The 27,800-nt window shown below is 36.0% G+C and overlaps 9 protein-coding genes and 2 non-coding genes across 11 annotated transcripts; 5 read left to right on the top strand and 6 right to left on the bottom strand.

Annotated features, from left to right (window-relative positions):
* Positions 1-1,688: 1,688 nt before the first annotated feature.
* Positions 1,689-2,176, bottom strand: nspc-12 (Nematode Specific Peptide family, group C). Its single transcript, NM_001029486.5, has 2 exons — positions 2,103-2,176; positions 1,689-2,055 (listed from the first exon to the last, which is right to left on the bottom strand). Exons 1-2 carry the CDS (start codon positions 2,103-2,105, stop codon positions 1,753-1,755), a joined length of 306 nt encoding a protein of 101 aa, NP_001024657.1. The 5' UTR covers positions 2,106-2,176; the 3' UTR covers positions 1,689-1,752.
* A 745-nt stretch (positions 2,177-2,921) lies between these two features.
* nspc-13 (Nematode Specific Peptide family, group C) lies at positions 2,922-3,414 on the top strand. Its single transcript, NM_077672.9, has 2 exons — positions 2,922-3,005; positions 3,051-3,414. Exons 1-2 carry the CDS (start codon positions 3,003-3,005, stop codon positions 3,351-3,353), a joined length of 306 nt encoding a protein of 101 aa, NP_510073.2. The 5' UTR covers positions 2,922-3,002; the 3' UTR covers positions 3,354-3,414.
* Positions 3,415-4,108: 694 nt separating this feature from the next.
* Positions 4,109-4,552, bottom strand: nspc-14 (Nematode Specific Peptide family, group C). The gene is made up of 2 exons (NM_182449.8): positions 4,536-4,552; positions 4,109-4,462 (listed from the first exon to the last, which is right to left on the bottom strand). Exons 1-2 carry the CDS (start codon positions 4,536-4,538, stop codon positions 4,160-4,162), a joined length of 306 nt encoding a protein of 101 aa, NP_872249.1. The 5' UTR covers positions 4,539-4,552; the 3' UTR covers positions 4,109-4,159.
* A 1,686-nt stretch (positions 4,553-6,238) lies between these two features.
* Positions 6,239-6,654, top strand: nspc-15 (Nematode Specific Peptide family, group C). Its single transcript, NM_077673.9, has 2 exons — positions 6,239-6,266; positions 6,314-6,654. The coding sequence occupies exons 1-2, from the start codon at positions 6,264-6,266 to the stop codon at positions 6,614-6,616; spliced, it is 306 nt and encodes a 101-aa protein (NP_510074.2). The 5' UTR covers positions 6,239-6,263; the 3' UTR covers positions 6,617-6,654.
* Positions 6,322-8,622, top strand: F19H6.6 (uncharacterized protein). Its single transcript, NM_077674.4, has 3 exons — positions 6,322-8,009; positions 8,055-8,234; positions 8,280-8,622. Exons 1-3 carry the CDS (start codon positions 7,956-7,958, stop codon positions 8,595-8,597), a joined length of 552 nt encoding a protein of 183 aa, NP_510075.1. The 5' UTR covers positions 6,322-7,955; the 3' UTR covers positions 8,598-8,622.
* A 555-nt stretch (positions 8,623-9,177) lies between these two features.
* On the bottom strand, positions 9,178-10,399 carry F19H6.5 (uncharacterized protein). Its single transcript, NM_077675.5, has 5 exons — positions 10,229-10,399; positions 10,013-10,186; positions 9,607-9,729; positions 9,354-9,560; positions 9,178-9,302 (listed from the first exon to the last, which is right to left on the bottom strand). The coding sequence occupies exons 1-5, from the start codon at positions 10,250-10,252 to the stop codon at positions 9,210-9,212; spliced, it is 621 nt and encodes a 206-aa protein (NP_510076.2). The 5' UTR covers positions 10,253-10,399; the 3' UTR covers positions 9,178-9,209.
* A 783-nt stretch (positions 10,400-11,182) lies between these two features.
* srdf-2.1 (3-oxo-5alpha-steroid 4-dehydrogenase (NADP(+))) lies at positions 11,183-12,750 on the top strand (the record flags this gene model as incomplete). The annotated part of the gene is made up of 4 exons (NM_077676.4): positions 11,183-11,436; positions 11,486-11,643; positions 12,200-12,452; positions 12,544-12,750. The coding sequence occupies 4 exons, from the start codon at positions 11,183-11,185 to the stop codon at positions 12,608-12,610; spliced, it is 732 nt and encodes a 243-aa protein (NP_510077.1). The 3' UTR covers positions 12,611-12,750.
* A 386-nt stretch (positions 12,751-13,136) lies between these two features.
* Positions 13,137-13,208, bottom strand: F19H6.t1. The gene has a single exon. It is a non-coding gene; the product is annotated as a tRNA-Glu (tRNA).
* Positions 13,209-13,946: 738 nt separating this feature from the next.
* On the bottom strand, positions 13,947-16,916 carry rif-1.2 (BRCT domain-containing protein; the record flags this gene model as incomplete). The annotated part of the gene is made up of 6 exons (NM_077677.4): positions 13,947-14,314; positions 14,369-15,239; positions 15,287-15,604; positions 15,651-16,332; positions 16,377-16,687; positions 16,737-16,916. The coding sequence occupies 6 exons, from the start codon at positions 16,914-16,916 to the stop codon at positions 13,947-13,949; spliced, it is 2,730 nt and encodes a 909-aa protein (NP_510078.2).
* On the top strand, positions 15,285-15,489 carry F19H6.9. Its single transcript, NR_072265.1, has one exon. It is a non-coding gene; the product is annotated as an Unclassified non-coding RNA F19H6.9 (non-coding RNA).
* A 2,800-nt stretch (positions 16,917-19,716) lies between the features above and the next one.
* Positions 19,717-23,888, bottom strand: glb-13 (Globin-related protein glb-13). Its single transcript, NM_077678.8, has 6 exons — positions 23,764-23,888; positions 23,333-23,465; positions 21,215-21,353; positions 21,019-21,157; positions 20,722-20,936; positions 19,717-20,170 (listed from the first exon to the last, which is right to left on the bottom strand). Exons 1-6 carry the CDS (start codon positions 23,843-23,845, stop codon positions 20,030-20,032), a joined length of 849 nt encoding a protein of 282 aa, NP_510079.2. The 5' UTR covers positions 23,846-23,888; the 3' UTR covers positions 19,717-20,029.
* Positions 23,889-27,800: the final 3,912 nt, after the last annotated feature.

Genomic DNA, 27,800 nt, shown 5'->3' on the forward strand with positions numbered 1-27,800 from the left:
ATTTTAAAATATAATGGTATAGGAAATTAGTAGATTTACCAAACTTTGAAAATTAATATCTGGCTACAAACTAATTTTTTTGAAAATCCCTTTTTGAAAATCCCTGTAGCCATTTTATTGCAAATTTCGTGTTCTTTCTGAATTTAAAAACAGCATTGCAAAATCTTTCATAACCACCGAGTTTAAGCAGAAAAAGTACGTTTTCAGGCCTAATATTGGAGCACATTTTGAAATATAATGGTATAGGAAATTAGTAGATTTACCAAACTTTGAAAATTAATATCTGGCTACAAACTAATTTTTTTGAAAATCCCTTTTTGAAAATCCCTGTAGCCATTTTATTGCAAATTTCGTGTTCTTTCTGAATTTAAAAACAGCATTGCAAAAACTTTCATAACCACCGAGTTTAAGCAGAAAAAGTACGTTTTCAGGCCTAATATTGGAGCACATTTTAAAATAGAATGGAATAGGAAATTAGTAGATTTACCAAACTTTGAAAATTAATATCTGGCTTCAAACTAAAATTGAATTAAAGTTTTATTGAATGTGTGCAACGACTGAAGCAACATACACAAATTCAAAGATTATTGAAATGTACAAAGAAATGTTCGAAAGGTTGGGAATGACCAAGTTCTGCCTTGTCTCGTTGTTTTCTCGAATATGACTGTACGCAACAAAATATTTTTAAATTGATAGGGAAAGCTAAAGAATACTGGAAAATGACAAAAATATGTTTTTTTGTAAATGTTTTCAAGGTGTGTGTGAGCATTACGAAAGTGAGGTGTTGTTTGAATTCACGTGAGATTGGTGTGCTTTTCCAAGGTGTTGAACAAATTTCAGCGTTAAAATAAAAACCAGTAGTTTTTTGTGGAAAGCATTTAATGAAACGGAAAGTTATTTTCTTTGTAACATACTGAATAGCGCACCGTGCGCAAACATTTCAGGATACAGCTACTACACATCAGGGGTGGGCGGCTAATCGTTTTTTTTTTCGGCTAACGGCTAATTCGGCTGAAACGGTGTTTCAAAAGTTTCGGCTAACGGCTAGTTCGGCTAATATTAGCCAAATTAGCTGATCGACGAACTTGGCTAATTCGGCTATTAGCCGCCCACCTCTGCCCCAGACCCTAGAGAGCCCTACCTCAGACCCTAGCCTACCCTAGAGAGCCCTAAAGATCGGCTGACGGCTGATTCGGCTATTAGCCGAATTAGCCGCCCACTCCTGCTACACATGTATATGACTGTTTTAATCAGTAGAAAGAAATCAATAATGGCACTGGATAAATAAGTACATATTTCGTTCGAACAAGACCTATATACTCTATGTTTTTTTGAAGGTTTAACATATTAAAACGTTTGTTATCCAATAGTCTTCCACTGGGAAGACATAGTAAGTCATATCCTAAGTACTTTGTTATTATAACAAAACTGAAATTTAAAAAAAATCATTAGGCACGATTTTAAAGATTGTAATATTTGTCTCGCTCAACTATTTTTCCTTGTACAAGTCAAAAATTTTAAAATTATTTTTAGCCACTTGCCAACGAGAAACAATATAATCCAAAAAATGATGTTTCAGACTCCAGGATTACTGTTCAAGTGATGGTGTCTTTTTATCTAATTTCATTATGACGGTTTCAATTCAAAAGGTTTTTTTTTGCAGAAATGCACTTCTTAAAACATTTCGTACATATTTCACGGTTTACTCTTTTTTAATTAAAATGACTGAAGAAAAACAAACAGAGAACTCATTTAAAGATTGTTGTAAAGCTTGTTGCAACCACTCATCTTGAATTCTTGTTTCTTGGCTGGAGTAGTTTTCAAGCAGCATCTGAAGTCTTTATCAGTTGTGCAGGAACCATCATAGACAGCAGCACAGTTATGAACACAGAGATTGTAGCAAGTCTTGTTTCTGTGAGTGGCAAAACTGATCCATGGAGAGCAGAATGCGTAAGATTCACCACCATTGACACCAGCACAGAACTCTTGACAGAGTTGCAAGGTGATGGAGCTGATGGCAGAAACAAGGCAAAGGGCAACGAGGGTGCGAAGGAACTGCAAGGATATTCAGTTTTTTTTCAGTTAAAGCTGAGATTACTTACCATGATGATGTGTCAGATAAATTCTGATATTCTATGTGTCTCTGTGACACTATTTGTAGTCACCTTTTACAGCTGGAGCCAACGAATGTTGGAAAAATTGGAAGCTGATGTACGTGAATAGCGCAGTAGGGGGTAATCATATTGAAACAGTTTCAACAATGGCTTGATGCGTAGGTGCACATTCCTTTGTTGTAATTGATGAACCACTGAAACAACTTAAACAAGTGTTCTAGGTGGTTTGTTGAAACTCTGAGTTATTGTTGTGTTTGTAAGTGCTGAAATAATAATAAGAATTTGAAGGTTCAAAAAGTATGTGTAATTATCCTTAAAAAAGAAAATTGTTCATTCATATAATTATCGAGATAAAAGTAAAGTTCGATTTTGTATTCTTAGGCTCAGTGCAAGTGATCGGAAATTGTTTCCACATTGGCTTGTAACACATGCGGTATGAAAAACACTCACAGAATAATTTTTTTCTGGAAAAAAATGCTGCAATTTTTTTTCTGAAATGACAGTATTATCTGAACAATTCGGAAAATTGTTCGAAATTATAAGTACAATAGTTCAAACACCTTGTCCAATCTTTCAAAAAAGTTTATAAAAGTGTCGGTGTAATTTTATTATTTTAATTTCTTTTCACTTTGCTCAGTTTTCTAAACTATGTGACTGAGACATTTGCATAAGTTGTTTCAGTGATCATCTTCCAATTGCAACAATGGAATGTGCACCTACGCATCAAGTCATTGTTGAAACAGTTTTAATATGATTACCCCATACTGGGCTATTCAGATACATCAGCTACCAATATTTCCAAGGTTCATTGACAACATCTGTGAAAAGTCGACTATAAATAGTGTCCCGGAGTCCCACCAAATATCAGAACTTATCTGACACTTCATTATGGTAAGTAATCTCAGAATTAACTGAAAAAACTGAATATCCTTGCAGTTCCTTCGCACCCTCGTTGCCCTTTGCCTTGTTTCTGCCATCAGCTCCATCACCTTGCAACTCTGTCAAGAGTTCTGTGCTGGTGTCAATGGTGGTGAATCTTACGCATTCTGCTCTCCATGGATCAGTTTTGCCACTCAAACCAACAAAACTTGCTACAATCTCTGTGTTCATAATTGTGCTGCTGTCTATGATGGTTCCTGCACAACTGACCCTGACTTCAGATGCTGCTTGAAAACTACTCCAGCTAAGAAACAAGAGTTCAAGATGAGCGGTTGCAACAAACTCTACAATAATCTTTAAATGCGCTTGTGTTTTTCTGTCGTTGAACATTCATTCAGTAAAAATTGCTTTCAAAACAAAATGTATTGATATCTTCTCAGGAGCTGTAAAACAGATTTGTCTCGGAAACAGCAAACGTTCGGATGCCAAGAAAAATCGTTTTTAAAAATTGTAAAAAACGTTTTCTGCATTTTTTAAATACCAATGCCATTGAAAACTTTGAAAAGTGCATACTAACTGAAAATACAAATGATTCTTATCAATCAAAACAGAAGTTAAAACAGAAATAAAACAGAAAAACTGTAGAATAGTTTTTTTCTGAAAATTGCAAACCAAACAAATTCTTTTTCATTTAAAACATTCATTCACATGCTTTTTGAATAATACTTGATAAGCTGTGAAAAAGGACGTCAAAAAAATTTTAAGCAATTAAAATTATGTATTTAAAAAGTTAGGTATTCGGTTGTAATGGACTTCGTTCCCTCTAGAATCACCTGAATATTTTAACACAACGCTTTCTTCCGCCAATGCGTCTTGTCACTTGCGCTTCACTTCATCTCTCTTCGTATCGGGGTTAGAACTTCGGCTAGTCGGTTCTACTAAAACCGCCCCACAACATTAAAGCAAACAATTTGTATTTTCAGTATACGTAAAATCTTTTTTACACCTCAAAATAAAAAATATTCAGATAAGCATTTCTTGACATCCAGAAGTTCGCCGTTATCTGTACCAATCTATTCTATAGTTCCTAACAAAATTTCAATGGTTTTTGTTTTGAATTAAAATTTTATTGAAGGAGTGCAACGACTGAAGCAACATACACAAATTTAAAGATTATTGTAGAGTTTGTTGCAACCACTCATTTTGAATTCTTGTTTCTTAGCTGGAGTAGTTTTCAAGCAGCATCTGAAGTCAGGGTCAGTTGTGCAGGAACCATCATAGACAGCAGCACAGTTATGAACACAGAGATTGTAGCAAGTTTTGTTGGTTTGAGTGGCAAAACTGATCCATGGAGAGCAGAATGCGTAAGATTCGCCACCATTGACACCAGCACAGAACTCTTGACAGAGTTGCAAGGTGATGGAGCTGATGGCAGAAACAAGGCAGAGGGCAACGAGGGTGCGAAGGAACTGCAAGGATATTCAGTTGTTTTTATTAATTATTCTATTATCAACTGCTCTATTAAAAACTGAAACTACTTACCATGGTGTTGTATCAGATAAAACCTGATATGTTATGTGTCTTCGGGATGACTATTTATAGTCGAAATTTTACAACTGGAGTCATTGAATATTGGAACTATTGGTAGATCATGTATGTGAATGGCGCAGTAGGGGCCGCTATAATAAAAAATTTTAACAATGTATTTATGCGTGGGTGCACATTTCATTGTTGCAATTGAAAGATGATCTCTTGAAACATGTTTCAGATTGATCTATCAAGTGATCAGCTGATTTTTAAAGAAACTTGAAATACGGTTTAGTAATGAATGTCACAAATTCTGATCACAGAAAACAAACATTGCAGTATCATTCCATCTAGTGTGATTTTATTCACATCGGATTCAAAGACTCTAGATAAGCTTACTCATATGAGGACATCTGACATAGGACAAGTTGACAGCAGCCTGATAAAATATCAATTTTTTTATTATTCTGTTCGCCAATATTTGTTATTAGTTAAATTTTTTGGGATTATTTCGATATTGCGTTATGTTTTTTTTTGTCCGTAATATTAAAACAATTTGAACAAAAATTTGATGCGTACGTGTACATTCCATTGTTGTGTTCAAAATATGATCCAGTGAAACAGCTTCTACAAATTTTTTAAAAAGCCTGTTAAAATCATAATTTATTATTGTGTTTGTGAATTCCTGATGCGATGCTGATCAAAAACAAGAAATATTCAATTATCCTAACATGTGTTAAAAATAAATGTAATTCTTTTATGCTCGGCTCAAAAAGACTTTCCGATTAAAAAACACTAAAACATGCACCAATGATAGATAGGTTTTGAATAAAAATAATAAAAGTTTTTTCTCATAAAAATAGCTTAATGGCTTCAAAACGTGAAATACAAAATTTGGAAAACTGATCTAAGTTGAAAGCATTTTAAATAATCGAAAGGAAACTGACATTTAAATAAAATATAGTTTCAGGCATCGGAGGTCCATGTTCGGAACACTTTTCTAATTCTATTGGACATTATTTTTTCAGCAAAATAATCCTATAATTTTTTTCAGAGACACAACAGTTTGTGTTAAACGCATTAAGAGCGGATTTCACAGCTGAACCATGCACTTTGGAGAATTGCAAAAGTGTGTGTACCAATGTTGGACCTGGAACAAAAATCGACAATTTCACATTTATGGGTTTTACGTTGCGAAATTTTTTTGATGAGCCACACCAATTCCTTGAATTAGTGATCGGTAGAATATCCCGGCAGCTTCATCATCAAAAACGTTGGAAAACTCAGCTATGACACGTTCGTTGTTGGTGTACTTTTCACAAAATTTGAAACCAACACAGAGAAAACAGTTATTGTGAGATGGATAGTAAAGTTCATAACAAATCATATTTAAATCTCATTACGCATCTGAGAAACTGATAATAATTTCTCAATCAATGTCCTCCTTCTCAATAGTTGTTACATTCAACACTGCAAAGCCATGTATCTCCTCTTTTTTTTGAAAGTAGCCCATCATGAGATGAGAAATCAATTTGAAACATGTTTCAATAGTTCATCTTTCAAATACAACAGTAAAATGTGCACCTACGCATCAAGTCATTGTTGAAACTGTTTTAATATGAGTGCCCCCTACTGCGCTATTCACATAAGTGAGCAATATTAACAAGCTTCAGCTGTTAAAAGTCGACTATAAATAGTGCCCCGGAGTTTCATAAACTATCAGATTTTATCTGACACATCATCATGGTAAGTAATCTCAGCTTTAACTGAAAAAAAACTGAATATCCTTGCAGTTCCTTCGCACCCTCGTTGCCCTTTGCCTTGTTTCTGCCATCAGCTCCATCACCTTGCAACTCTGTCAAGAGTTCTGTGCTGGTGTCAATGGTGGTGAATCTTACGCATTCTGCTCTCCATGGATCAGTTTTGCCACTCACAGAAACAAGACTTGCTACAATCTCTGTGTTCATAACTGTGCTGCTGTCTATGATGGTTCCTGCACAACTGATAAAGACTTCAGATGCTGCTTGAAAACTACTCCAGCCAAGAAACAAGAATTCAAGATGAGTGGTTGCAACAAGCTTTACAACAATCTTTAAATGAGTTCTCTGTTTGTTTTTCTTCAGTCATTTTAATTAAAAAAGAGTAAACCGTGAAATATGTACGAAATGTTTTAAGAAGTGCATTTCTGCAAAAAAAAACCTTTTGAATTGAAACCGTCATAATGAAATTAGATAAAAAGACACCATCACTTGAACAGTAATCCTGGAGTCTGAAACATCATTTTTTGGATTATATTGTTTCTCGTTGGCAAGTGGCTAAAAATAATTTTAAAATTTTTGACTTGTACAAGGAAAAATAGTTGAGCGAGACAAATATTACAATCTTTAAAATCGTGCCTAATGATTTTTTTTAAATTTCAGTTTTGTTATAATAACAAAGTACTTAGGATATGACTTACTATGTCTTCCCAGTGGAAGACTATTGGATAACAAACGTTTTAATATGTTAAACCTTCAAAAAAACATAGAGTATATAGGTCTTGTTCGAACGAAATATGTACTTATTTATCCAGTGCCATTATTGATTTCTTTCTACTGATTAAAACAGTCATATACATGTGTAGCAGGAGTGGGCGGCTAATTCGGCTAATAGCCGAATCAGCCGTCAGCCGATCTTTAGGGCTCTCTAGGGTAGGCTAGGGTCTGAGGTAGGGCTCTCTAGGGTCTGGGGCAGAGGTGGGCGGCTAATAGCCGAATTAGCCAAGTTCGTCGATCAGCTAATTTGGCTAATATTAGCCGAACTAGCCGTTAGCCGAAACTTTTGAAACACCGTTTCAGCCGAATTAGCCGTTAGCCGAAAAAAAAAACGATTAGCCGCCCACCCCTGATGTGTAGTAGCTGTATCCTGAAATGTTTGCGCACGGTGCGCTATTCAGTATGTTACAAAGAAAATAACTTTCCGTTTCATTAAATGCTTTCCACAAAAAACTACTGGTTTTTATTTTAACGCTGAAATTTGTTCAACACCTTGGAAAAGCACACCAATCTCACGTGAATTCAAACAACACCTCACTTTCGTAATGCTCACACACACCTTGAAAACATTTACAAAAAAACATATTTTTGTCATTTTCCAGTATTCTTTAGCTTTCCCTATCAATTTAAAAATATTTTGTTGCGTACAGTCATATTCGAGAAAACAACGAGACAAGGCAGAACTTGGTCATTCCCAACCTTTCGAACATTTATCAAAAAATATCTTATCACTTCCAACTATTCGTTTTCTCTTGTTAATTTCTTTGTCTATCTATACTTTTTCATATGAAACCGAGAATCTTGAAAAAGTGACTGCTGGCGCCTCCCACTTTATCCATTCATGCAATTGATGCTGTCATATTGCTGTGTCGTTTGATTCTCGCTATCACAAGTTTGAAAAATGAACGAGACGCCCAACGAGCCTACACCGTCCAAAATCGTATGTGACAAAGTGGTAAGATTGAGATGTTGTATATAATATTTAAAACAAAATCTTTAGACTAAACAAATTGAAATTCCAAAGAATCTGACAATGTCTGAAATTCAAATGCTGACACCGCCATTTATGAAATCCGCGCCAAGGCCGAAGATTCGCATTCAACCACCAATTATATCCCCTGTTCAACATACGCCGAGTGAAAGATTTGACATCTGGGAAAATTCAAGCTTCCAGAGCTCGGTAAGAAACTTTTAAAGTAGTTTGTCTTGAATATTGACATTTCAGCTTCATCCTCCTGAGCCAACACTACATTCTGGAAATTGGTCATCTGTGTCAAATTCCACACCTATCCCAATTCCTAAAGTAACCCAAGTTAAGAATGATTTCGGGAAAACAAAGAGACGAACAAAGAAATCAATCAACCCAAAAAGAGTCGCAGCACAAATCAAACTGAAATATCAAAACTCACAACTTCAGTCACAAACCCAGACATCTCAACTGCCTTCAAGTTTCTCTAATCCACCGTATTATCCTCAAGACCCTGCGCCTATAACTCATCAACAAACTGGAACTTCTGATACGAAAACATATTGTTCACTTTAACAAATAAACTGTAAAAAAAAATCAATAATTTAACATAAGAATAGGCGAACAGTATGTCAATGATATCTTTGGTGTTTGCAATTCAAGAGGGGTACAATCTTTTCCCTATCTTTTATCGGTAGGGCAAGAACTGACAGGTTTGGTTTATTTATTTCTAAAGGAGCGGGAAGAGTGTTCAAATAATTTTCATTTGCGTCACAAAGGTTGTAAATTGCGATAAAAATAATTTTTGTCATGATTTTTAACAGAAGTCAAGTCGAACGAAAGTGCAATTGAACTGAAAAATTGTGGAATTGCACAAATCTCTGGGTGAACTTGTTTGAGATGGAATCCAACTACACATTTTCTTTTTTATCAAACTTTGTCTATTAACCCCTTAATTCTTTTTTTATGGAATCGAATGATTTGTGTGTATCACTTTTAGCCCCAGAAATGGTTTTCCATTGAATCAGATTCGCGTTACACGGCGTACTTCTTTCCTTATCGATTCTGTTGAACGCGAAAATGATAAAAACGAATGGCTTTCGCGAAGGGAGAGGGAATGCCATTTCAATAGACACGAGGTGTATGTAAGAGAACGTTTATTTGTCATAAGAACAATCCAAATTGGTTTTAAGTTGAACTATGTCGGTATCGGATGACTGTACTTGCTCTGACCATTTCTTCCCGCTCGCTTGCATTTTTCTCCGCGTCCACCATAATTTGCTGAAAAGTTTATTTTGTTTTGGATAAAATAAAATTGGTATAAAGATTTACCTCAAGCACAGATTTTTGCGACGCCCTTGGAAATCTGCCACGAAGAGCTTTTTGCTTTTTAGACTTGATTTGAGGATATGGATTATCTTTAACGGCCGCAATATACATTTCTTCCGATGTAGGGCTATGAGTTGATTTGATACAACCAGACCGTTTTTCTGCTTGGTACTGCAAAATTTCTTCCAGTCCTGGTTGCAGGAATGATGCCTGTAAATAATTTTTCTTCCGGAGATCTACGTGTTGAAATAATTACCAGTGTGAAAGGAGTAAAGTTTTTGAAGCACGGTAAAATTGGCGAGGGGCGGCAAATGACGTGTTGAGTATTTTCAGGATCCGTTTCAATGGCAGTTTCTTCTTCGGGAGCCGGGTAACTTTTCTGAAAAAATGTTTTGATTTGGAGATTTCAGATAGACTCAGAACATTTTTTGATTCGGTTGAAGTGCTTTAAAAACTATTGCAAAGGCTTCCAGTTTCTGAGGAACTTTTAATATCCCAACAACTGACAAAACTATGAGCTAATTGTAATTAAATAATTATTAGACAATCTATAAATTCTGAAAACAGCTGGATAACATTCTATAACGACTCACATTAAAAAAAACGTTTTTTAAGTCCATAAAATTTGTAAGCGACTTGACCAACTTAAAACCAACCCGTACCTTAAATCCATTAGCTAACAAAGTTCGTACCGCATTTTCATTAACGACTTGAATCTTCACAACATTTCCATTTTCTAGTGTTCTCTCCATATAGTTGATTTTTGATGTTTTACTTTCTATACCAATCTCTGACTTTTGTTTGACTGGAAATTCTGCGGTGAAAAATGGAGGCTTCTGAAAACTCGTTACAAATGTTTTTCTGGATACGTATTTTACCTGGTAAGGTTTGAAAGAGCTCATCTCTACGCGATGACAAAGTTTCAAAACAGCCAACGAAATGATCTAACAGTTAGAGTTTTCTTATCGCAATTGCTTTTTGTAAAAGAAAAAAGAACTACGTAGACATTTTTTAGGGAAAACTGCTTTGCGAGCTGTCAATTTGACAGGAGTCGTACGATAAATTTTCTCGTCTAAACCGTACCACCATGCGATAAGATGCATATTATATTAAAAACGTGGCAGAGCAAAGTACGATAGAATCACAAGATATGCTACTGAAAAGAATGATAAAGAGTTTCACAATAGAAATGTCCGTTTCGAAGGAAGTGTACTGTCAATGAAAAGGGATTTACAACGCCAAGTTTGAAATATTACGGAACCATGAGATCATGAGAATGTCTACTTTTCTGGCGGCAAATATCTCGTAGCGAAGGGACCTGCGTCTCTCTTCGCCACATGCTCTCTCGCTACCGCGGCCTGCCAATATTTTCGCGCCAGTAAATAGGCATTCTCATGATCTAATGGTCCCGTAATAAAGTTTGTGACAGAAAACCTAAGAATTATAATTTTAAAAGAACGGATAAACTCTCCGCCATTTGGAATATTAATTAAAAAAATATGCAAATAGAATTCAATTTTTTCAAATCTTTCAGTTTATCTTAAGAGTTGCTATTTAAAAAGCAGAAATTCTGTTTATAAACGCGTTTAAACGATTATTTATTACTTACTATTCAAATTCTAGACCTGCATTCCTCCTCCCTTTTGACCCACCTGCCGCGCGCATTTTCTTTTTGACTCTCCCCTCCCTCTTTTGCGCATACAAATATCGTTCCAGCTAGTTGTTCTTTTTCACTTGTTCTTTACTAATTTGTCTCGAATTCGGCTCTTTTTTCAACAATTTTTCCAGATTCTCGTTTTTATTTTTTAAAACGCCATGTTCTATACTTTCAGATGCGCGAGATTCTTCTCACAATGGCTTGGGCCATGATCGGCATGGCAGTCATTGTCTTCTTGGCATTGACAAGAGGATTCACCGCCGGATACGGAAGATACGCCGACAGATCGAAATATGGAATCAATCCCAAACTCGCGTGGTTCATTCAAGAGGCTCCCGCTTTCTTCATTCCCCTTTACTACCTGAGACGCGGACCTTCCAATTCTGGATATGAACTGAACGCTGCTTTCCTCTTCCACTACTTTTTCAGGTAGAATTAGACAATTCAAAAACTTTTTAAAGCAATATTTGGTTTCCAGAGCGTTGATCTATCCTTGCCGCATCCGATCGACTACAAAATCTCCAGTCGCAATTGTCGCCGCAGCAACATTCTTCTGTGCCTACAATGGATTTTTGCAAGGATATTGGAATGCTTTTTATCAACCGGAGGAACCTTGGACCACGCGTAAACTCGTTGGTGAGTTTTTTCAGGTAGATCTGCTGCGGAAAATTTAATGGGAGAATAAACCAAAGTCAATTATTTCTCCATTAAGAATAATTTACTTCGATACTGGAAAAAAACATCTCTGTGCAAAGTTAACTTGCGAAAACTCGGAGCATTGGCATTATGAATGCACCATGCACTCATAACCAATCAAATCGGGGATTTGCAACATGCGCATTGCAAACTGCCTTTTTTATGATGTGTCCTGTAGGGATAGCGAGAGGTCTACCTAGGTTGACCTAACCGGCACGTCTCAAAGCTATCGAAGGAGAGAACGCCGATTTCTGATGTAGATTGAGAAATTGTCTAGTTTGAGAAAATGTTTAAAATAATTTCTAGATAAAATTTAATTTTACGGCATTAAATTCACGTTTCAAAGTGTTGACTTTAGCTACCTGGGTCGCTCTGTTATGGGCCATAGAGTCCGGTCCTTGACCGCGATAAGACATAAGGCGCGCGTCCCCAATTAACTGAATATTTTGTTTTCATTAAAGTCCCATCCTTAATAAAAGAAGACATACATTTACAGGGTCGCTCATGTATTGCACTGGAATGTACATCAACCACAAGTCGGACACGATTCTTCGAGAGCTACGGGCTGATGGTGGGACTGGATACAAGATTCCAACTGGGTTCTTGTACGAATATATCTCTTGCCCCAATTATGCCGGAGAGATCATGGAGTGGATCGGCTACTCAATCCTTGCCTGGAATCTTCCTGCACTAGCATTCGCCATCTTCACGATTGCCAACATTGGTCCAAGAGCCGTTGCACATCACAAGTAAGTTGCTTAATATTTGCTCAGAGGCTGCTTAGGCGGCAGGTGTCCAGATTGAAAATATTGTTTCACATAAACCTTTGCTAATTTTCAGGTGGTACAAGGAGACGTTCCCAGGATACCCACCAAATCGCCGTATTCTCATTCCACGCATCTTCTAGTCCACCGTCAACCCATCATCCTGCCTATCATTTTTCAAATTTATTTTCCAATTTTACTCATTACACATTGCTTCATTTGACATATTCATTCAAAATTGCGTGATGCATCAGCTTTTTCTTCTGATAAATATGTCCTTATACAACGAAAGTAACTCAATCTAGTCTTGGGCTTCAACACGAGACGTATGTTTTTCAAGAGCTCATGCTCAGATTTGGCCATCACTAAAATTTTGGCGGAACATTAATTAGAATCCATGAAATTGCTATCTAAAACTGTTTCAGTGCGTTTTTGGCTTACTATTAATTGTAAGTGACAAACGTCTTTAGTTAAAGTCAGTCGGGTAGATTGACTTAATTTGCTTGTTAGAAATGCTCACTATTTTCTGATGCCTTGCAGTAACTTAGTATCCATGATTAAGCAAAAGACAAGCAGGAATTGAAAAAAAAACAAGCACTTTTATTTTTTTCCATCACAAAACATTGGCTTAAATGTTTCAAAGCATTCTTCACAACTGCAAAAAGAAACTTCCCATGCCGGGAATCGAACCCGGGCCGCGTGGGTGAAAACCACGAATCCTAACCACTAGACCACATGGGAGGACGAGAGACCGTGCCGCATCGGAATAGAGGAAAGTGCGCTAGGAAAATGTGAGCAGAAGAGAAGTGGTGGCGAGTGGTCGAACTAGGTCGTGATATTATCTGTGGCTTAAATGTTCTAGTTTTTATTGATTATTTTCCAATGAATTTCACCAAAACCGCTTTATCAAATGAATTTCACCAAAACCGCATTTTTTAAACTCTGTGTATTGCACAATAAGTGTGTGAAATATTTGGGAATTTATTAAGTTAAAGCAATTAACATGTATGGTAATACTCAAAGAAATGTTCAGTAAAAATGTCACAAAGGGAAAATGATAATTAGAGTTGTGTGGATGGGGAATATCACTGAAAGTGTTGATTTCTAAACTAACATTTATAATAAAGAGCAAACAAGTAAGTTTGGTTAAGTGAGAAACAAAAAGAAAACTTTGAAAATAGCTCGAGATCAGAAAGAAAGAAAACATATTAAAGCTCATTTTCAATAAATACTATCTAAAAAATAAGGTCTGGAAAGTATGAAATTGAAGTAAGTTAACAATCAGAACATTTTTGAAAATTTAGAATTAATGTAAGGCGGAAAATCAAATTTTTTAAACTGTCCACGGAACTTTTCTGTTTTTTTTAATACGAAAATAAATGAAAACTTTCCCTTCAGCCACTTCTAAAATTGAAATTATTAAAGTTATATTGAAGTGCCGTTTCTTTATTTTTAATTTATTTTTAAATTAAAATTATTTCAAACTTCTTGTACTCTCGCGAGAAAGATACTTCCCAGAAGACACGCTGCTTCGTTTATGCATTCCATGATGCTTTTCCATGGAAGATTATTCGCCATGAGTGAAGTGTGATGACGTGAAAAACGTTTGTATACTGCTACAAGAGCATCAACATCAGTTGCCACATCGCTTACGGCTGTTGACCATTCACCGTCATTTAAATTCATACCATCCCAGTCGCCAGCACCACGTGTTTGTACCAAATTCTTGAAAAGTATTGAAGCTTTGTTGATATTGGAGAGAAGTTTGGACGAGTTTTCACCTGGCCAATGATTTTGTGTGTGAGCGTGTGAGAGATTGGTACAGATTCTATGCAAAATGCGTCTATCTGAAAATAATGAAATTAATGAGGTGCCTCTTCGCTAAACTTATGACCACCTACCTTCTAAGAAAGACCTTTCAATTTCATTCGCATGTTCGAATTGCATTTCTGAACTCAGTTGTGCCTTTTTCAAATGTTTCGGTCCACCACGAAATATTGGTGCCAAATTTTGACGAGATTGTACTTCGGACACATTTTTTTGAACAGCAGGTGGATAGACAGTAGAAGTAGATAATCCAGTATCTGTAGAAATTGGACTTGCTGGAGATTGAGATGCTTCAGGCGTGTTTTGGGAGTTTAATACTGGCTGTGTTGCCTCCACGGACAACGCGTTGGATTCTGATGATTCTTGAGTATTAAGTTGATTTGTTGGAGAAATATTGGCTTCGGTCTCCATAGGAACCGGTTGAAAAACACTTGAAATTGGTAATGCACATTCTATTGCAGGCGGCATGGTATCAGTGGCATCCATTGGTCTTTCGTCTGAGTCATCAGCAATTTCTTCACGTCGTTCTGTGTTTCGTGATTTCTCATACTGCATCAATACATTCTTAGCTCCAGCAACTCGTTTTTTGATCCAAGTGAACTTCTCAATGTCAAATTTTGAGAGAGACGCAAAGTCTCCGATGGTTTTAACTACAACTACCATCAAAGACCGTTTTGCAGAGTCTACACAAGTTTTTGTGCAGAGCTTTACCAATTTCGGCAAGATACGATCAACCTTGTCACGACAGTTTGCAAGACTTGGATAGAAAAAGGAATTGTATGGAGCACTTTGGTTATCCAATAGTGGACTGCTATTACGGACATTCATCGCATGTTCCGGTTCCGGAATATTCGAAGCTTCGACTACAGGAATTTGTTGTAGTGTGAAAGACGACAAAACAACATCCACCGGAACAGACTCTTCGTCGAAATGAACTCGGTTTCTCTGAAAAAAAGTCCAATTAGTGAATACTGAGATCAAAAATATGCCACCTTTGTCTCTGTCATTGGATAGCTTGACGTTCTTATACCAACACGCAAAATTGATGGAGTTTGTGGGGTTTTTGGCGGCGAATGAACTTCCACATCAGATAAATGTTTATCACTTGTTGTTGCAGAAACACCCCTCTTGTCGGCTACTTCTTTAACAAGCATACTTTTTACGATTGTGTCCACAACTTCTTCCTGACCTTGTGCCTTCTGAACATTGTCATCTACGGTTTTCGACGATTCTGACCTCACACTCGCGTTGTTCTGAATTTCTGACAGTCTTTCACTTCTTCTTGTTGGGTTCGAACGCTTTCTGGCGAGCTGAAATCATTGTATTTGAACACTTGATAAAATAATATTAACGTACCTTCGATCTGACCGGCTTTTTCCTAGTTTTTTGCTCTACATCATCTTCTTTTTGAGCAATACCCGTGTGGCTATCAGCTGATTTCTTTAAATCAGAAACATCTGCTGAATCCTTTTCTCCGTGAAATTGATCCGGCAATTTTATCAATGCTAGTTCAGGAAATTTTTCCAGAGTTTCTACACTTTTGTTCTGGGCCAACTCAGGGTTTCTCGATGATTCGGTAGCAAATGTTGAGACTGGATGATTGTATTTATTTGAAGTTTTAACTTTTTCATCTTTGACTTCCAAGTTCTTAGCTATTAACGCCGTTTTGATTTTATCTGTTTTCACAAATCCATCATGTGCCTCCTCATCCATGTAGTTTATTGTGTTCGGCGACCCAGAGACTTCTTCTACTTTTTCCTCCAAATCATTCTTCCGAGTCGTGGCTTTATGTTTCATAACTATTCCATACCTAATTTCAGCTACATCATCAACAACAGGCTGTTGATAAAATTTTAAAGACCTCTCCTCGTAAACAACTTCCGTCTTCACTTCTGGAAGCGTGAATCCGGCACCATCAGAAAAAGTTTGTTCATCTTTTTCCCACTCCTCACGATCAAAAAGCCAATCATAACCATATTTAATTGGCAATTTTGGTTTATTGATGGCATATCTTGAGGGCAAAACGTGAAGGTGTTTTCTGTAACAGTATCTCATCTTTCCATACAGTTAGAATTAATTTACTTCAATTCGTTAGAACAAACTAGATCGTTATCCACAGTCCCAAACGTCTTGTTCCATAACAATGCGCCAATTTCTGTGAAACCGCAGTATCCTCCTCCTCTCAATAGAGATATGAAAATCGGTGTCCATTCTTGTAATACTTCGGAATCAAATGGCTTGGTCACACGGTCTGCGATAGTTTCAATAAATTTCTTTAATCTTTGGATTAGGTTGTAGATTGATGCTCTTTCTATGCGTACTATCATTATTGCACTAAATATTGATATACATCTCGATAAAGGATCGACTACTTCAGAAATGAGAGCTTTGATCTGAAAATTAATTAATGTAAAAGTTAACAGGCGGAATGTAATCTAATACCGATGTTTCTGGTATGCTCTTCGCAATCTCTGTCAGCTGTTCAAATGATTCAGTAAGATCGTTCACGTCTTCTATGTATTGAACTGATTTCAAGACAGTTTGCTCCAACTGTAACTTCAACTCTTTCAGGTGGGTCTCATGATTTCCGAACGGGTTGAATAATTTGTTCGATTCTGACATTTCTGTAAAAGACAAAGATTGTTTGAAACATTTCTGAGAACACAAGGAATAATTTTTCAGTGACATTAGGATGTTCACATTTTCAAAATAAAAGGTCGACACAAAAACTTATTTCATAAAAATTAACTCTCAGGTTTTTTTCTCGATCACTTGGTCAAAATTGACACGTAATTTTATACACGATAATGTACAATAATACAAAACAAACTAAAAAAACGCGAGCTGCAATTGAGTTGGCGTTTCCCGCGCTCGACAATGTGCGTACGCAACCACCGTCATGCCAGGTTGCACACATTTTCCAACCGTACCTTTTAACATTCATGGTACACATGTAAATGTATGCATCACATAGTTTAACAAACATATACAGTGCTGGCCAAAAAGATATCCACTTTCAGTTTTTTGACGATTTCGATATTTTTTCCAATGGGCATAACTTCAAAACTAGGAAAGGTACCAAAAAATTTTCAACTGGTAAAATGTAGCTCGTGATCAGGCCTATGTATTTTTACATGTTGCAATTATGTCCGTTTTTGACGATGATTACTAAAACGACTGTAACTCAAGAAACATATTTTTAATGAAAGGTTTGAGAAAGTAACAAAATGTTTATTTAATTTTTTATTGTTTGAACATATCAACTTTGTCCTAAAACCTCCATTTAAAAAAATGTGTGCGCTGAAACTAGTGTCTCATTAGACACTGTTTAGAGGCTTTGTTCAAAAATCAGGTTTCTTGGATTGAAAATCTTTTTCCGACAATTTTTGTGAAGAACTGATGTTGTTATTATATTTGAACTACATATTAACCAATAAACAGAATTCAGAAAAAAAAATCTACTATTTTTGAGACATGAGCTCGAGATTACTCTACACTTCTCTTCTTTAAACTCTCTTGTCTTTTTCAATGGAGGTTTCAGGACGAAGTTAGTATGTTCAAACAATAAAAAATTATATAAACATCGTGTTACTTTCTAAAAACCTTCCATTAAAAATATGTTTCTCGAGTTACAGTCGTTTTAGTAATCATCATCAAAAGCGGACTCACGAGATGTCGGCCGCTTTATCACTTGCCATGTTTTGGGTGAATAATTTAATCATATAAAAATACATAGGCCTGATCACGAGCTACATTTTACCAGTTGAAACTTTTTTGATAGCTTTCCTAGTTTTGGAGTTATGCTCAATGGAAAAAATATCGAAATCATCAAAAAACAGAAAGTGGATATCTTTTTGGCCAGCACTGTACATTACATAGTTTAATTTGTAAAATTGCAACTCAATTTGTATAGCACAACTTGAATATGTTTCAAAATCATTGGGAAGTAACATATACTGATTGATTTTGATATTTGACTCTCTAATGTCAGCTATCCGATTTTATTGTTCGAATGACACATTTGTTTCATTCTGTATCAATTATGCACATTACTTGTTGAAAGACGACTTTGAAACATTTGAATAAGAGTAAACATATGTTGTTGAAATTGAACGCGTTCAAAGTACTAATATTATTTCAAAAAGTCGCAGTTTTGGAAAATCACTTTAAAAACATATGATCAAAGTTAAACAATAACAGAATTACGATAATATTATTTTAATGTTTTTTCTTTGTAGGTTTTGGTAGTTGATCAATTTCATACAGAATGTCTTCATATTTATCGGTACATTCGTTGAAATCTAAAATCGGACGGTGGACGTCATCTTTCTGAAACTCCTTTCACTTTTTAACTTTTGATTATTTTTGCATACCCATTCAAATTCACAAGGTCCAAAAGAAATGACGATCTCCAACTTGCCAATAATTGCTTGTAGAATTTTTTTCGCTTTGTCGTAAATCACTAGTTCAGTTTCCACAAACTTTCGATTCTAAGGATTAAAAGATTTTTGCGCAAATGATATATTTCCTACGTATTTCTCTGTTTCTTCCAGTAACTTGTCACTAGTCTTGCGATATCTGATCTGTAAGATTTTTAGTTTAAATGTAAACACAGTGTTCTGATCTACAGCATAGTTTTTAAAACATAATGTGTTTAAAAAAAAAGATTAAAGGACGATCCGCTCTTCAAGTGCTATGCACTGCGGATCTGGGATTCAGGTACACTGCCTGGTGGTGATCCCTCTGGGCTGTAATTTAAGCCACGTCCTAGCCGGGGACTGTGGCCGATATTCCAGTCGTGGATTACTTCACTTCCCAATAGGCTGGGTGAACCTAGGGGGTGAGGCCGGACTTGAACTCGTGACCTCCAGACTGCTAGCGGCCACCACTACCGACTGAGCTATCTGCCCCCCCCCCCCCCCCCACATACACTATTTTCAAAGCAATAGATCAGTCTTGTATTTTTAAGAAAAATAAAACTATAGCACTCAAAAAGAGGTATTATAGAATAAGAAACAATTGTGCAAACATAACACATTTGTCAAAACAGCCAAAAAGCGGGCGTATTTGATTTCTTTTTTTGAGCATCGAATTTGTTTTTAATTATACAGTAGTTTTTCTTGAGAAGGCCACGCAAACTATTCTAGAAGCATCAACAATATTAAAGTCAATCCGTGGAAAACCAAAACTTACAATTAAATTCAAGGACAGACTGAATTTTGCAGTTTTTTGAGTTTCCATCAGGAAAATAACAAGTTAGTGCAAAAGTACAATAGGAGAATAGAGTACCCGACAATAAACTTGAACTACAGCATAAAAGTCAATCTTAGGAGAACTTTTACTATCCAACTGTCCATTAGATGGAATGAGTACCCTGAAAAGTTTGCGCATGTTTGGTTGCATACTTCGAAACTATCAAAAGTATAATTAATAAATTCATTTTAAAAAATCAAGAAAAAGATCGACAGCAAAAAAATACAGAAAACAAATAAAAAACATGGAGAGCTCGTTGAGGTTTAGAAAATTCACAGATTTCAAAACAAGGAATCGAGTGGAGGGATGATGGGAAGTTGATAAGCCATTGATAGTTTTAGAAAGATAAAAGCTATCAGTTCACAGAACTGGAAAAAGCGAACAAAATGTTTTGAGATGGGACCGAATCAAGAGTTTTTTTTGGTACAGCAAAAAAGTGATATGAAACAATGAAAAAGATTACATTATTAATAAAAAATCAGTTAGTGAACACCAGGGGCGTATGGGGAAATTGAACGGCGAGCTCGATTCGAGCTAAATCCTTGTACGTTATAGCTATACTGCTTCTTTTTGCCATTTTCCTCGTCAAATCCACGCCGCATGAACGAAATAATGCACGAAATCTGAAAAAAGGGTTTACTGGTAAATGGCACAACGGAATTACTGTAACTGAAGGGTATGTGCTTAAGATCAGTTTTTAGTGTTGTTTTGATTTATATGTAGTACATTTTGGTATGTATTGGAAATGCCCGAGTTATCACTAAAACTTCAAGGGAATTGTAGCTTTTGTTCCGGTTGGAAATTATAAAAAACAAGCTCAAGCTGGCTCAAGCTTTTGAAATCTTGTTGTTTTGTCGATTTACGCAATGATCAACAGTAGTTGATAGAATTTTTTACATTGAAAGTATCACACAACTTGAGCCAAGTTTCTGAGCCCGGTTTAAAAAACAATATTGATGATTCAAGCAGCAGTAGTTACCGTAGCTTAAATGAGCTAATATAATTCAACCATTAAGAAACCAAGATTCGAAAACTTTTTCTATATCCGTTTGGATTTGTTTTCTTGATTTCTAAGAGAATAAGAGTTTTTGTGATTTTCTGAACAGTGAAAGCATTAATAACTCTCAGATTTTTAATGTATCGGATTCTATTCAAATTTTTCTATCCAACTAACCAAGTTTCTCCAAGCTCCCAAAGTTGGTCTCTGTCGGTTGGCCTCCCATTCCACAGCGGCTTGTGTCATGCATTCGGCGAACGTCTCCCAGTATCCAGGCTCAAAACCTCTTCCCTGCATTGCCACGTGTCGTTTTCCAAGATTTTCAAAGTAGACTTCCAGCTTTCCGGGGTAGTCCAAGTTGCGAATAACAAAATCCAAGGTTTTCGTGTAGACTGAAAAAAAAATGCCATGGGATACTTCTTACTCGTTATTAATGTGAAAAAAATAACACATCGAACAGCAAAGAATACTTACCAAGTGCATGCTGACGGAACCGTGGATCATATTTCAAACGTCCGGTTGGGATCTTCTCAAGCCCAAAGATTGCTTTAATGTCTGGCTGCGCTGTTAGTACCATAAAAAAGATTTTTGATCCAATGTGATCAGCTCCAGTCTGAAAAATATCCCAGATGAAACTACAATTCACTCGAAAGTTCATGTGATTACTAACTTTTCTAGTTTTCCTCCAACTCTGTTCCAGTAGAATGCGCTCTCGTCGGGTCAAAAAGTGCTTGCACTTCGATTTTGCTCCACCAGCGGCTGCTGCAGCATTTGTCATTGAAGTTGCTTCATCCTCGTTTGGCTCGCATCTGAAATTTATCTTCTTGCTTTTAGATCTCTTCGGAATTGGATATACATTTCGGCAATGCATTTTGGGTTCATGGGTTCAAAGGAACAAGGTTTGTGCATTTTGCACAGAATGGGTTATGCGACTCAGATGTGTGTGTGTGTGTGTGTTTATTAGTATTCAACGGTTTTCATTTGATATTTACGCTTGGTCCATTTTGAACCAATGTCATTTGATTTAGCAATGAGCTTTGTTGGTGGAAAGATCAAACGTAATATGAAACAACAAATGGCAAGTATCAATGAAAAATACGTGTTTACCGTTAACCAAACAAAATATTGAACCTAAGTTGTGAAGAATCTTATGAGAACTGTGATTAGTACGTATTTCAGTAGATAGAGACATATAGAGACACTACTAAAATTGTTCAGGTTCAAGTAGATCGTCGCGGACCTTTTTAGATATCGGCTGCGTAAGGACAGAGCAAAAATTAAAGTATTTAAAAACTTGCAATTAGTTACAAAACTCTTCAAAAGTTACCTGGCCGATTCATTTTTAGAACACTTACTTCAAATACGTATATAAATTTTTAGGCATTGGAAATTTTCAAACTTATATACAGGGTGGGCCAAAAGTATGGTAACACATGAAGCGCTCTTTTACATGAGCTTTTCGCGCGACTGCCACGTCATACGTACATTCTTCTATCGAATACTGATAGCTGAATAAATCTCCTTCAATTTGACTCAAAATTTGTAATGTTTCCCAATAAGGAGCGATCTTTATCACCTCGACAATTTGGCGAACCCTTTCGAAAAAACGGTAATTTGGCACGCGGCACTTCCCACACAAACACACCTCCCACGCACGCCAATAATTTTCAGATGTATGACTTTTATGTTAAATTTAAAGTTAAAGAAGTGAAGAAGCGTTTTTAATTGTTTTTGTAGCATATAAAAATTTTCTGTGTCGACACTGGCGCCTAGCAAGAACCTTTGAATGTCTCATGAATTCAACTTTGCGAAATTTACTCAGTTTTTTTGGTTTCGCAAGGCGTAACGACCCACAAAGCCATCCGAGCTCAATTTTCTAAAAACATTCTGGAAAGTCAGGTCAAAACGTCTCGAAAAATACTAAAATGAATTTTTCTGCATACTGCTACTCGCCACTCACATCCATCTTTCTGGCGACTATGCCATTCAAGACTTAACCTACTGCCGCAGTCCATGACAGAAATACCGTGATAGAAATTATTTGGATTTTTGTTTTTAAAGAATCTCTAGACCAAGAGCATTCTTTGAACTATAAAAACTTGTAAGACACTTGATGGATTCCTCGAGAAAAATGTAGAAATCCCGCAGAATGCCGACTTGCGTGCCATAAAGGTCGTGATCTCAAACGTTCCGAAGACCTGCAGCGATGCGGATGGGAATATTTTGAATATTCAAAACGTTCATCTGGTCAGTATTTTATGGAGAACAAAACTTGTACAAATTGATGTAATAACTCTCTCCACTAGTAAAGTTATAGAGCTGCAAACGTGTTACCATACTTTTGGCCCACCCTGTAAAACAACGGTTTTCCTCTTCACGTCTTGCAAACAATGAAACATATATAATAAAAAATAAACGAACGCTGCCATTTGCTTCTTGTTAATTAAATTAATACTTTTTTAGCTATGTGGATTTGCAAATATTAATTGAACACATTTATTTTTGATGTATAAATTATTAATCAAAGTTTTATGTTCTCCCACAAAGAAAAGCGTTACTTGCAAAAACTTTCGAGATGTTGAACTTTCACCAATTTGTAATTCATAGTGTTTTGCTTGAAGATGCAGAATTTTCAATTTTTCAAAAAAAAACCCACACAAAAAACCAAAACACAGGGCAATTTCAAGCATTGAAAGTGATTTCATGATTCATTAATTTCTCACGGTTTTTGGTCGTATGTATTTCTAAGAGGTGCAATTGGAATGGTCGAAAATAACAATTAACTCACACTGAAAGCTTCTTGATTTCCGGTAAATCGTCTTCGGCGCTAACATCACAACTGGATACAGTAAGCCTACGTGCAGCATTTTTTTCGTCAGATTGGGTTGACAGGCATCGTTCCGTTGCACTTCCAGATGACACTGAAATAATTGAGTTTGAAAACTGCAAAAAATAATTTGTAATATTATTTTCAAATTGCTCCCCGCATATTTTCTTGAAAAACCTTGGTGTTTGTTTAAAATCCCCTGGGATGTTCAAAGTTGCAAGAACCCAAAAACCTAGTGGGCGTGAAGATAATGTCTGATCATTTTTTGTGATACGGAACAAAAAAGTGAAAGAAAAAGAAAGAGAAACGTATGAAAGATGACGCTTTTCATCATTGCTCTCATCATTTGCTCTCTTCAATTGTTCCCGAAAAATCTGGAAAGAACAGCTCACCTTTTTTCGTTTTCGGTCTCTCAACTTTGTATCGTTTCTCTGCTAAGGATTGATGAGGGCACTTGCTATTTTCTTGTCCCATTATTTTCAAAACTTTTTAGGGTAATTATGATCAGGGAGTTATTCTGAAAAAAAGACTTTAGTCATTTATGTACGTGACAAAAAATGGAACACGGAGGCAGAATATTGAGATAAAGATCAAAACAATGAAGGAAGGGCACAACAGAATAAATAACGGAGGGTAACAAGAAAAATGGAATGACGCATTTATGTCTAGCATTTGAATTTCAATCCAATTAATGCGAGAAGAGTGGAAATGAAACTTTAATAGGTTCTACCGCAACTAGACCAAGGATTTAAGGATTTCCCCTCATTTTCCCATGAGAAACACGTCAGAAGAATAGGAGTAGGCCGTGAAACAAAAACCAAAAACGAAAAATTCAGGTAAGTAGATATGATACGATACCTACATGAAATCCAACCCCGAAACGTCGGGAGATCATGTCGTCCTGTCTCGAAGCTTTTAATAAAAGCTCAATGCTTAGTTTACTTTTGCACACTCGCACTCTCTTGCACATAATGAATAGTGAAGATGAAGATGTGTCAGAAATGAAAGAGACCTACTTGATGAGTTGCTCATTATAGGTTATAAGTCTCTCTAGGGATATGCGTATTCAGGAAGTTTCAAGTTGCAAAATTCCCTGGCAAATTTCAAATAATTGAGGCGGTGTCTAGTGCAGTGAACATACCGTACTTCATATATTAGTACAGTTTCTATATATTAATAGCTGTCATCTATCAGTCAGTATAAAATCTATCAGTATAAAACCAAACAAAACTCCCAAATTAGTATTGCAGCTTCTTTTGAGCTTGATTTAAGATTTGAGAAATTTGAGCAATTGAGCATTCCAATAACGTTATTATTTATCGATGAATTTTTTTAGACTCTAGATAATGTGAGCACTGATTTCCGAGATTTTGAGGAAAACTGCTTAAACTTGCAGACTTACCGCCTTGATATTAAAATACATATTCCAAATAGAAAATGAAACTACAAAGAGACTCGTGATGTGATACATGTGAGTATTATAATTTTGCAGAACAAAAAGATGTTGATCTCATATAACTTGTGGGAAAACTCTACCTGCAGACAGAGCGCTCAATTTTGTTTCGAATAAACAAGTTATGGGCGGGGATAAACACTTTTTTTATAGAAATTTCCGCTAGATGGGCGTGGTCATCGACAAGGGAGGAGCTCAAATAATCAGACACTCTATTTTGGATAAATGAGAGGGCGGTGGCAGTCGATGAACAGAGACGATTAATTGGGCGGGAATTCAAAAAGCGAATGGTGGAGAAATTATAAATGGGACATCATCATGCATCGCTAATTGTACACTTTCAAAACACACTTCAAGTGCATGGGGGCTCATGTCAAATATGTTGCGGGAGTGCGGATGAAGGCGTGGTTGAGTAGGAGCGGAGCACAACAAAAAAATAAATAGAAAAGAGATGGAGAACACGGAAGTTGTAAATGGATGCAATGCAGATGTTGTTTGTATTTTTTATTTACTCTTACCTTCCCAAAATCTTATAAAGATGATGTACAAAAGATACAGAATTAGGAGCTAATTCCAATTTTCTTTTTTTGAAGAATCACGTTGTATTGCTTTCTCTACGTAAACTGAACGTGTGCGGAAAGTGGCTAACAGTTTTGTTTAAAAAACTCGAAAATCCGCAACGAAGTGAAAAATCAACTTATATGGGGGGGGGGGGGGGGGGGGGTACTTTTTGCAGAGAAAACGAGCAGAAGAGTCCGTCACTCAAATTGTATTATGCTAGGCGGGAGCATCACAAAACTCGTTCGGGGCTCACGAAGCAAACACGTCGTGAGTTTGCTCGTTACCTGGGCTCATTTACTCGTTTCAATCAAAAGTGTTGTCCGGGTTCATAAAGCTGCAGATTAAGTATCTATTCAATGTGCATCCAGGTCCAAAGCCTTCGCATAAGAGTCAATTTTCCATTAAAGTGAAAATTTTTAAATTATTTTATGATACATACATATGTTTCCAAAACGGTAACATTTTTATCGCCAGTAATATTAAATTGTTTCAATAACATCGAGTTTTTGGTGTTTTTCCAGTCTTTTTTATAACATAGAAATCAAGAAATTAATTCAACATGTGTTTACATTCATAGAACTTTTGGAAGTACACACACAAACATTATAAGAATTTATAAACAAAAACAAGTTATTGTATTCATGATAATATACATTTTTGGTTTTTTTTTAAATTATGAAGTAACATCTCTAAATGATTTGAAATGCTTTGAATTTTCAAATAGTATAACTTTCTCTGATGCGCATTTGAAAAGCTACAGTAACTTTTTTTTTTCAAAAAATGTTTTTGTTGTTCGAATAACTTACACGAGAAATTAGCACTTTTCCATTTGAAAAATAAAATTATTTACCCCAAAGTGGGATGAAAATATGGTGAATATGGTTGTTATCCGTTCAAACTTAATAATAATTGATTGTGTATATGCGTTGCCACGGAAGAAAAAGTAACATATACAATAAATTGGTAGAGTTCATTCAAACTTTTGAAAAACACATAAATTAAGTGAAGATGCTCAGACATTCAGGAAACTTTGTCTCATTTTTTGTGGAAAAAAGAGAAAGAATAACGAACAGAACATTGCGAGAAGATGAGAAGAATCTGAGCTGGAATGGGCTCAGGTTTCAAAAAAAAAAGTCAAATATTCATTTCTCATTTTGGTTCTGGATGGGGAGAAAAAGTGGCGTAAAATTCGATTCCTTAGTTAGCGTTGTGACCGAAAACTCTTGTTTCGCACGTTTTCCAAAATTATCGGAAGCACAATTCAAATGATGCAGCTTACTAAGTGTGTGCTTTAGATGAATTTGGTTACGTCAACAGTGATACTGTAGTTTGTTGCAAGTTTGTTTTCATGAAACAAGCTGAGATTAAAAACACTTTAGACTTTTAGATGACGGAAAACATTTTCAATTATCCCTGAACCTATCTCTATAAATTCCTCAGTAAAGGATATGATTATAATAGTTAAGGTTCCTGCGAGTACACAAATACAATCATTTACTATATATAATGTGCTTATTCTGTGTGTCCATAGTTTGTAGTCTATGTAGTCTTTGTAGACTGTTAAGTTTTGGCTTCTGGAGGGATAGTGAGTTGGGGTTAGTGTAGGGATATAGTCGGGGTACTGTAGTGGTACAATAGTGGTACGGTAGGAGTACTGTAAGATCACGTCTGGTAAATAAATAAACAAATAACCACCGTCGATAAAAATTACGAGGAGGAGAATAAAACATACGTATCATGAGGTCTCGCAAAAAAATAGAATAAAAGAAAACCTACTTCAAAAATAAAATTTCAGCCAAAAAAATTGTCGGTTGCAAATATTGAAAGAAGAGACCGACTCGACTGGTTTATTTTTATTTTAGATGCCAAAAATTAGAAATAAATTTTTAACACAAAAAGTTTCAGGGTGAAACTGAACTTCCAATGAAAGTTGCTAGTTTTCGAATTTTTGATAAAGTCAAACTTACTTGGAGAATTCTATTACAAAGATCGGGTAACACTAAAATATATAACAAAAAAACTCTGGAGCATGCAAAAGTAGGAACGCTCTCAATGTTGCTCCATTTGTCATTTGTCAGATCATTTGTCATTTGTCATTTGTCAGATGGAATTTTTTATCCGGTTGGTCGGCTTCATTTCTTTTTGACCTCATCGTCCAGATGCGGCCGGCTCTCATATTCAACATGATGGATGAATATAACAGCGAAAGAATCATTTGTCTTTGCTCTTCTAGTTGTTTCATTTGATTCTAGAATTTTGGGGGTTCACCGTACGTAAAAGCAGTTTGTTTGTCAGACAGGCCAAAACGCAAATTAGCGGAAAATTGTTCCGGCTTTGAGATTCCGAGAAATAACTTCTAAAAAGTAATGAGTAAATACCAGACGTTCACACGCAAACGTAAGCACAGAAGTGTTT

The sequence above is a fragment of the Caenorhabditis elegans genome, chromosome X (genome assembly GCF_000002985.6).
Source record: "Caenorhabditis elegans chromosome X".
Classification (NCBI taxonomy): domain Eukaryota; kingdom Metazoa; phylum Nematoda; class Chromadorea; order Rhabditida; family Rhabditidae; genus Caenorhabditis; species Caenorhabditis elegans.

What these genes read in the sequence shown, in the direction of transcription:
- F19H6.6 (NM_077674.4), top strand. Translation starts at nt 7,956, where the DNA reads ATGAACGAGACGCCCAACGAGCCTACACCGTCCAAAATCGTATGTGAC. An exon ending in AAATCGTATGTGACAAAGTG is followed by an intron (nt 8,010 to 8,054) that starts GTAAGATTGAGA and finishes CAAAATCTTTAG; the next exon opens with ACTAAACAAATTGAAATTCC. An exon ending in ATTCAAGCTTCCAGAGCTCG is followed by an intron (nt 8,235 to 8,279) that starts GTAAGAAACTTT and finishes TTGACATTTCAG; the next exon opens with CTTCATCCTCCTGAGCCAAC.
- F19H6.5 (NM_077675.5), bottom strand. Translation starts at nt 10,252, where the DNA reads ATGAGCTCTTTCAAACCTTACCAG. An exon ending in TGTTAGCTAATGGATTTAAG is followed by an intron (nt 9,730 to 10,012) that starts GTACGGGTTGGT and finishes ACATTTTTTCAG; the next exon opens with AAAAGTTACCCGGCTCCCGA. An exon ending in CGCAAAAATCTGTGCTTGAG is followed by an intron (nt 9,303 to 9,353) that starts GTAAATCTTTAT and finishes TAAACTTTTCAG; the next exon opens with CAAATTATGGTGGACGCGGA.
- glb-13 (NM_077678.8), bottom strand. Translation starts at nt 23,845, where the DNA reads ATGGGACAAGAAAATAGCAAGTGCCCTCATCAATCCTTAGCAGAGAAA. An exon ending in GTTCCGTCAGCATGCACTTG is followed by an intron (nt 20,937 to 21,018) that starts GTAAGTATTCTT and finishes TTTTTTTTTCAG; the next exon opens with TCTACACGAAAACCTTGGAT. An exon ending in TGGGAGCTTGGAGAAACTTG is followed by an intron (nt 20,171 to 20,721) that starts GTTAGTTGGATA and finishes CCCTTTTTTCAG; the next exon opens with ATTTCGTGCATTATTTCGTT.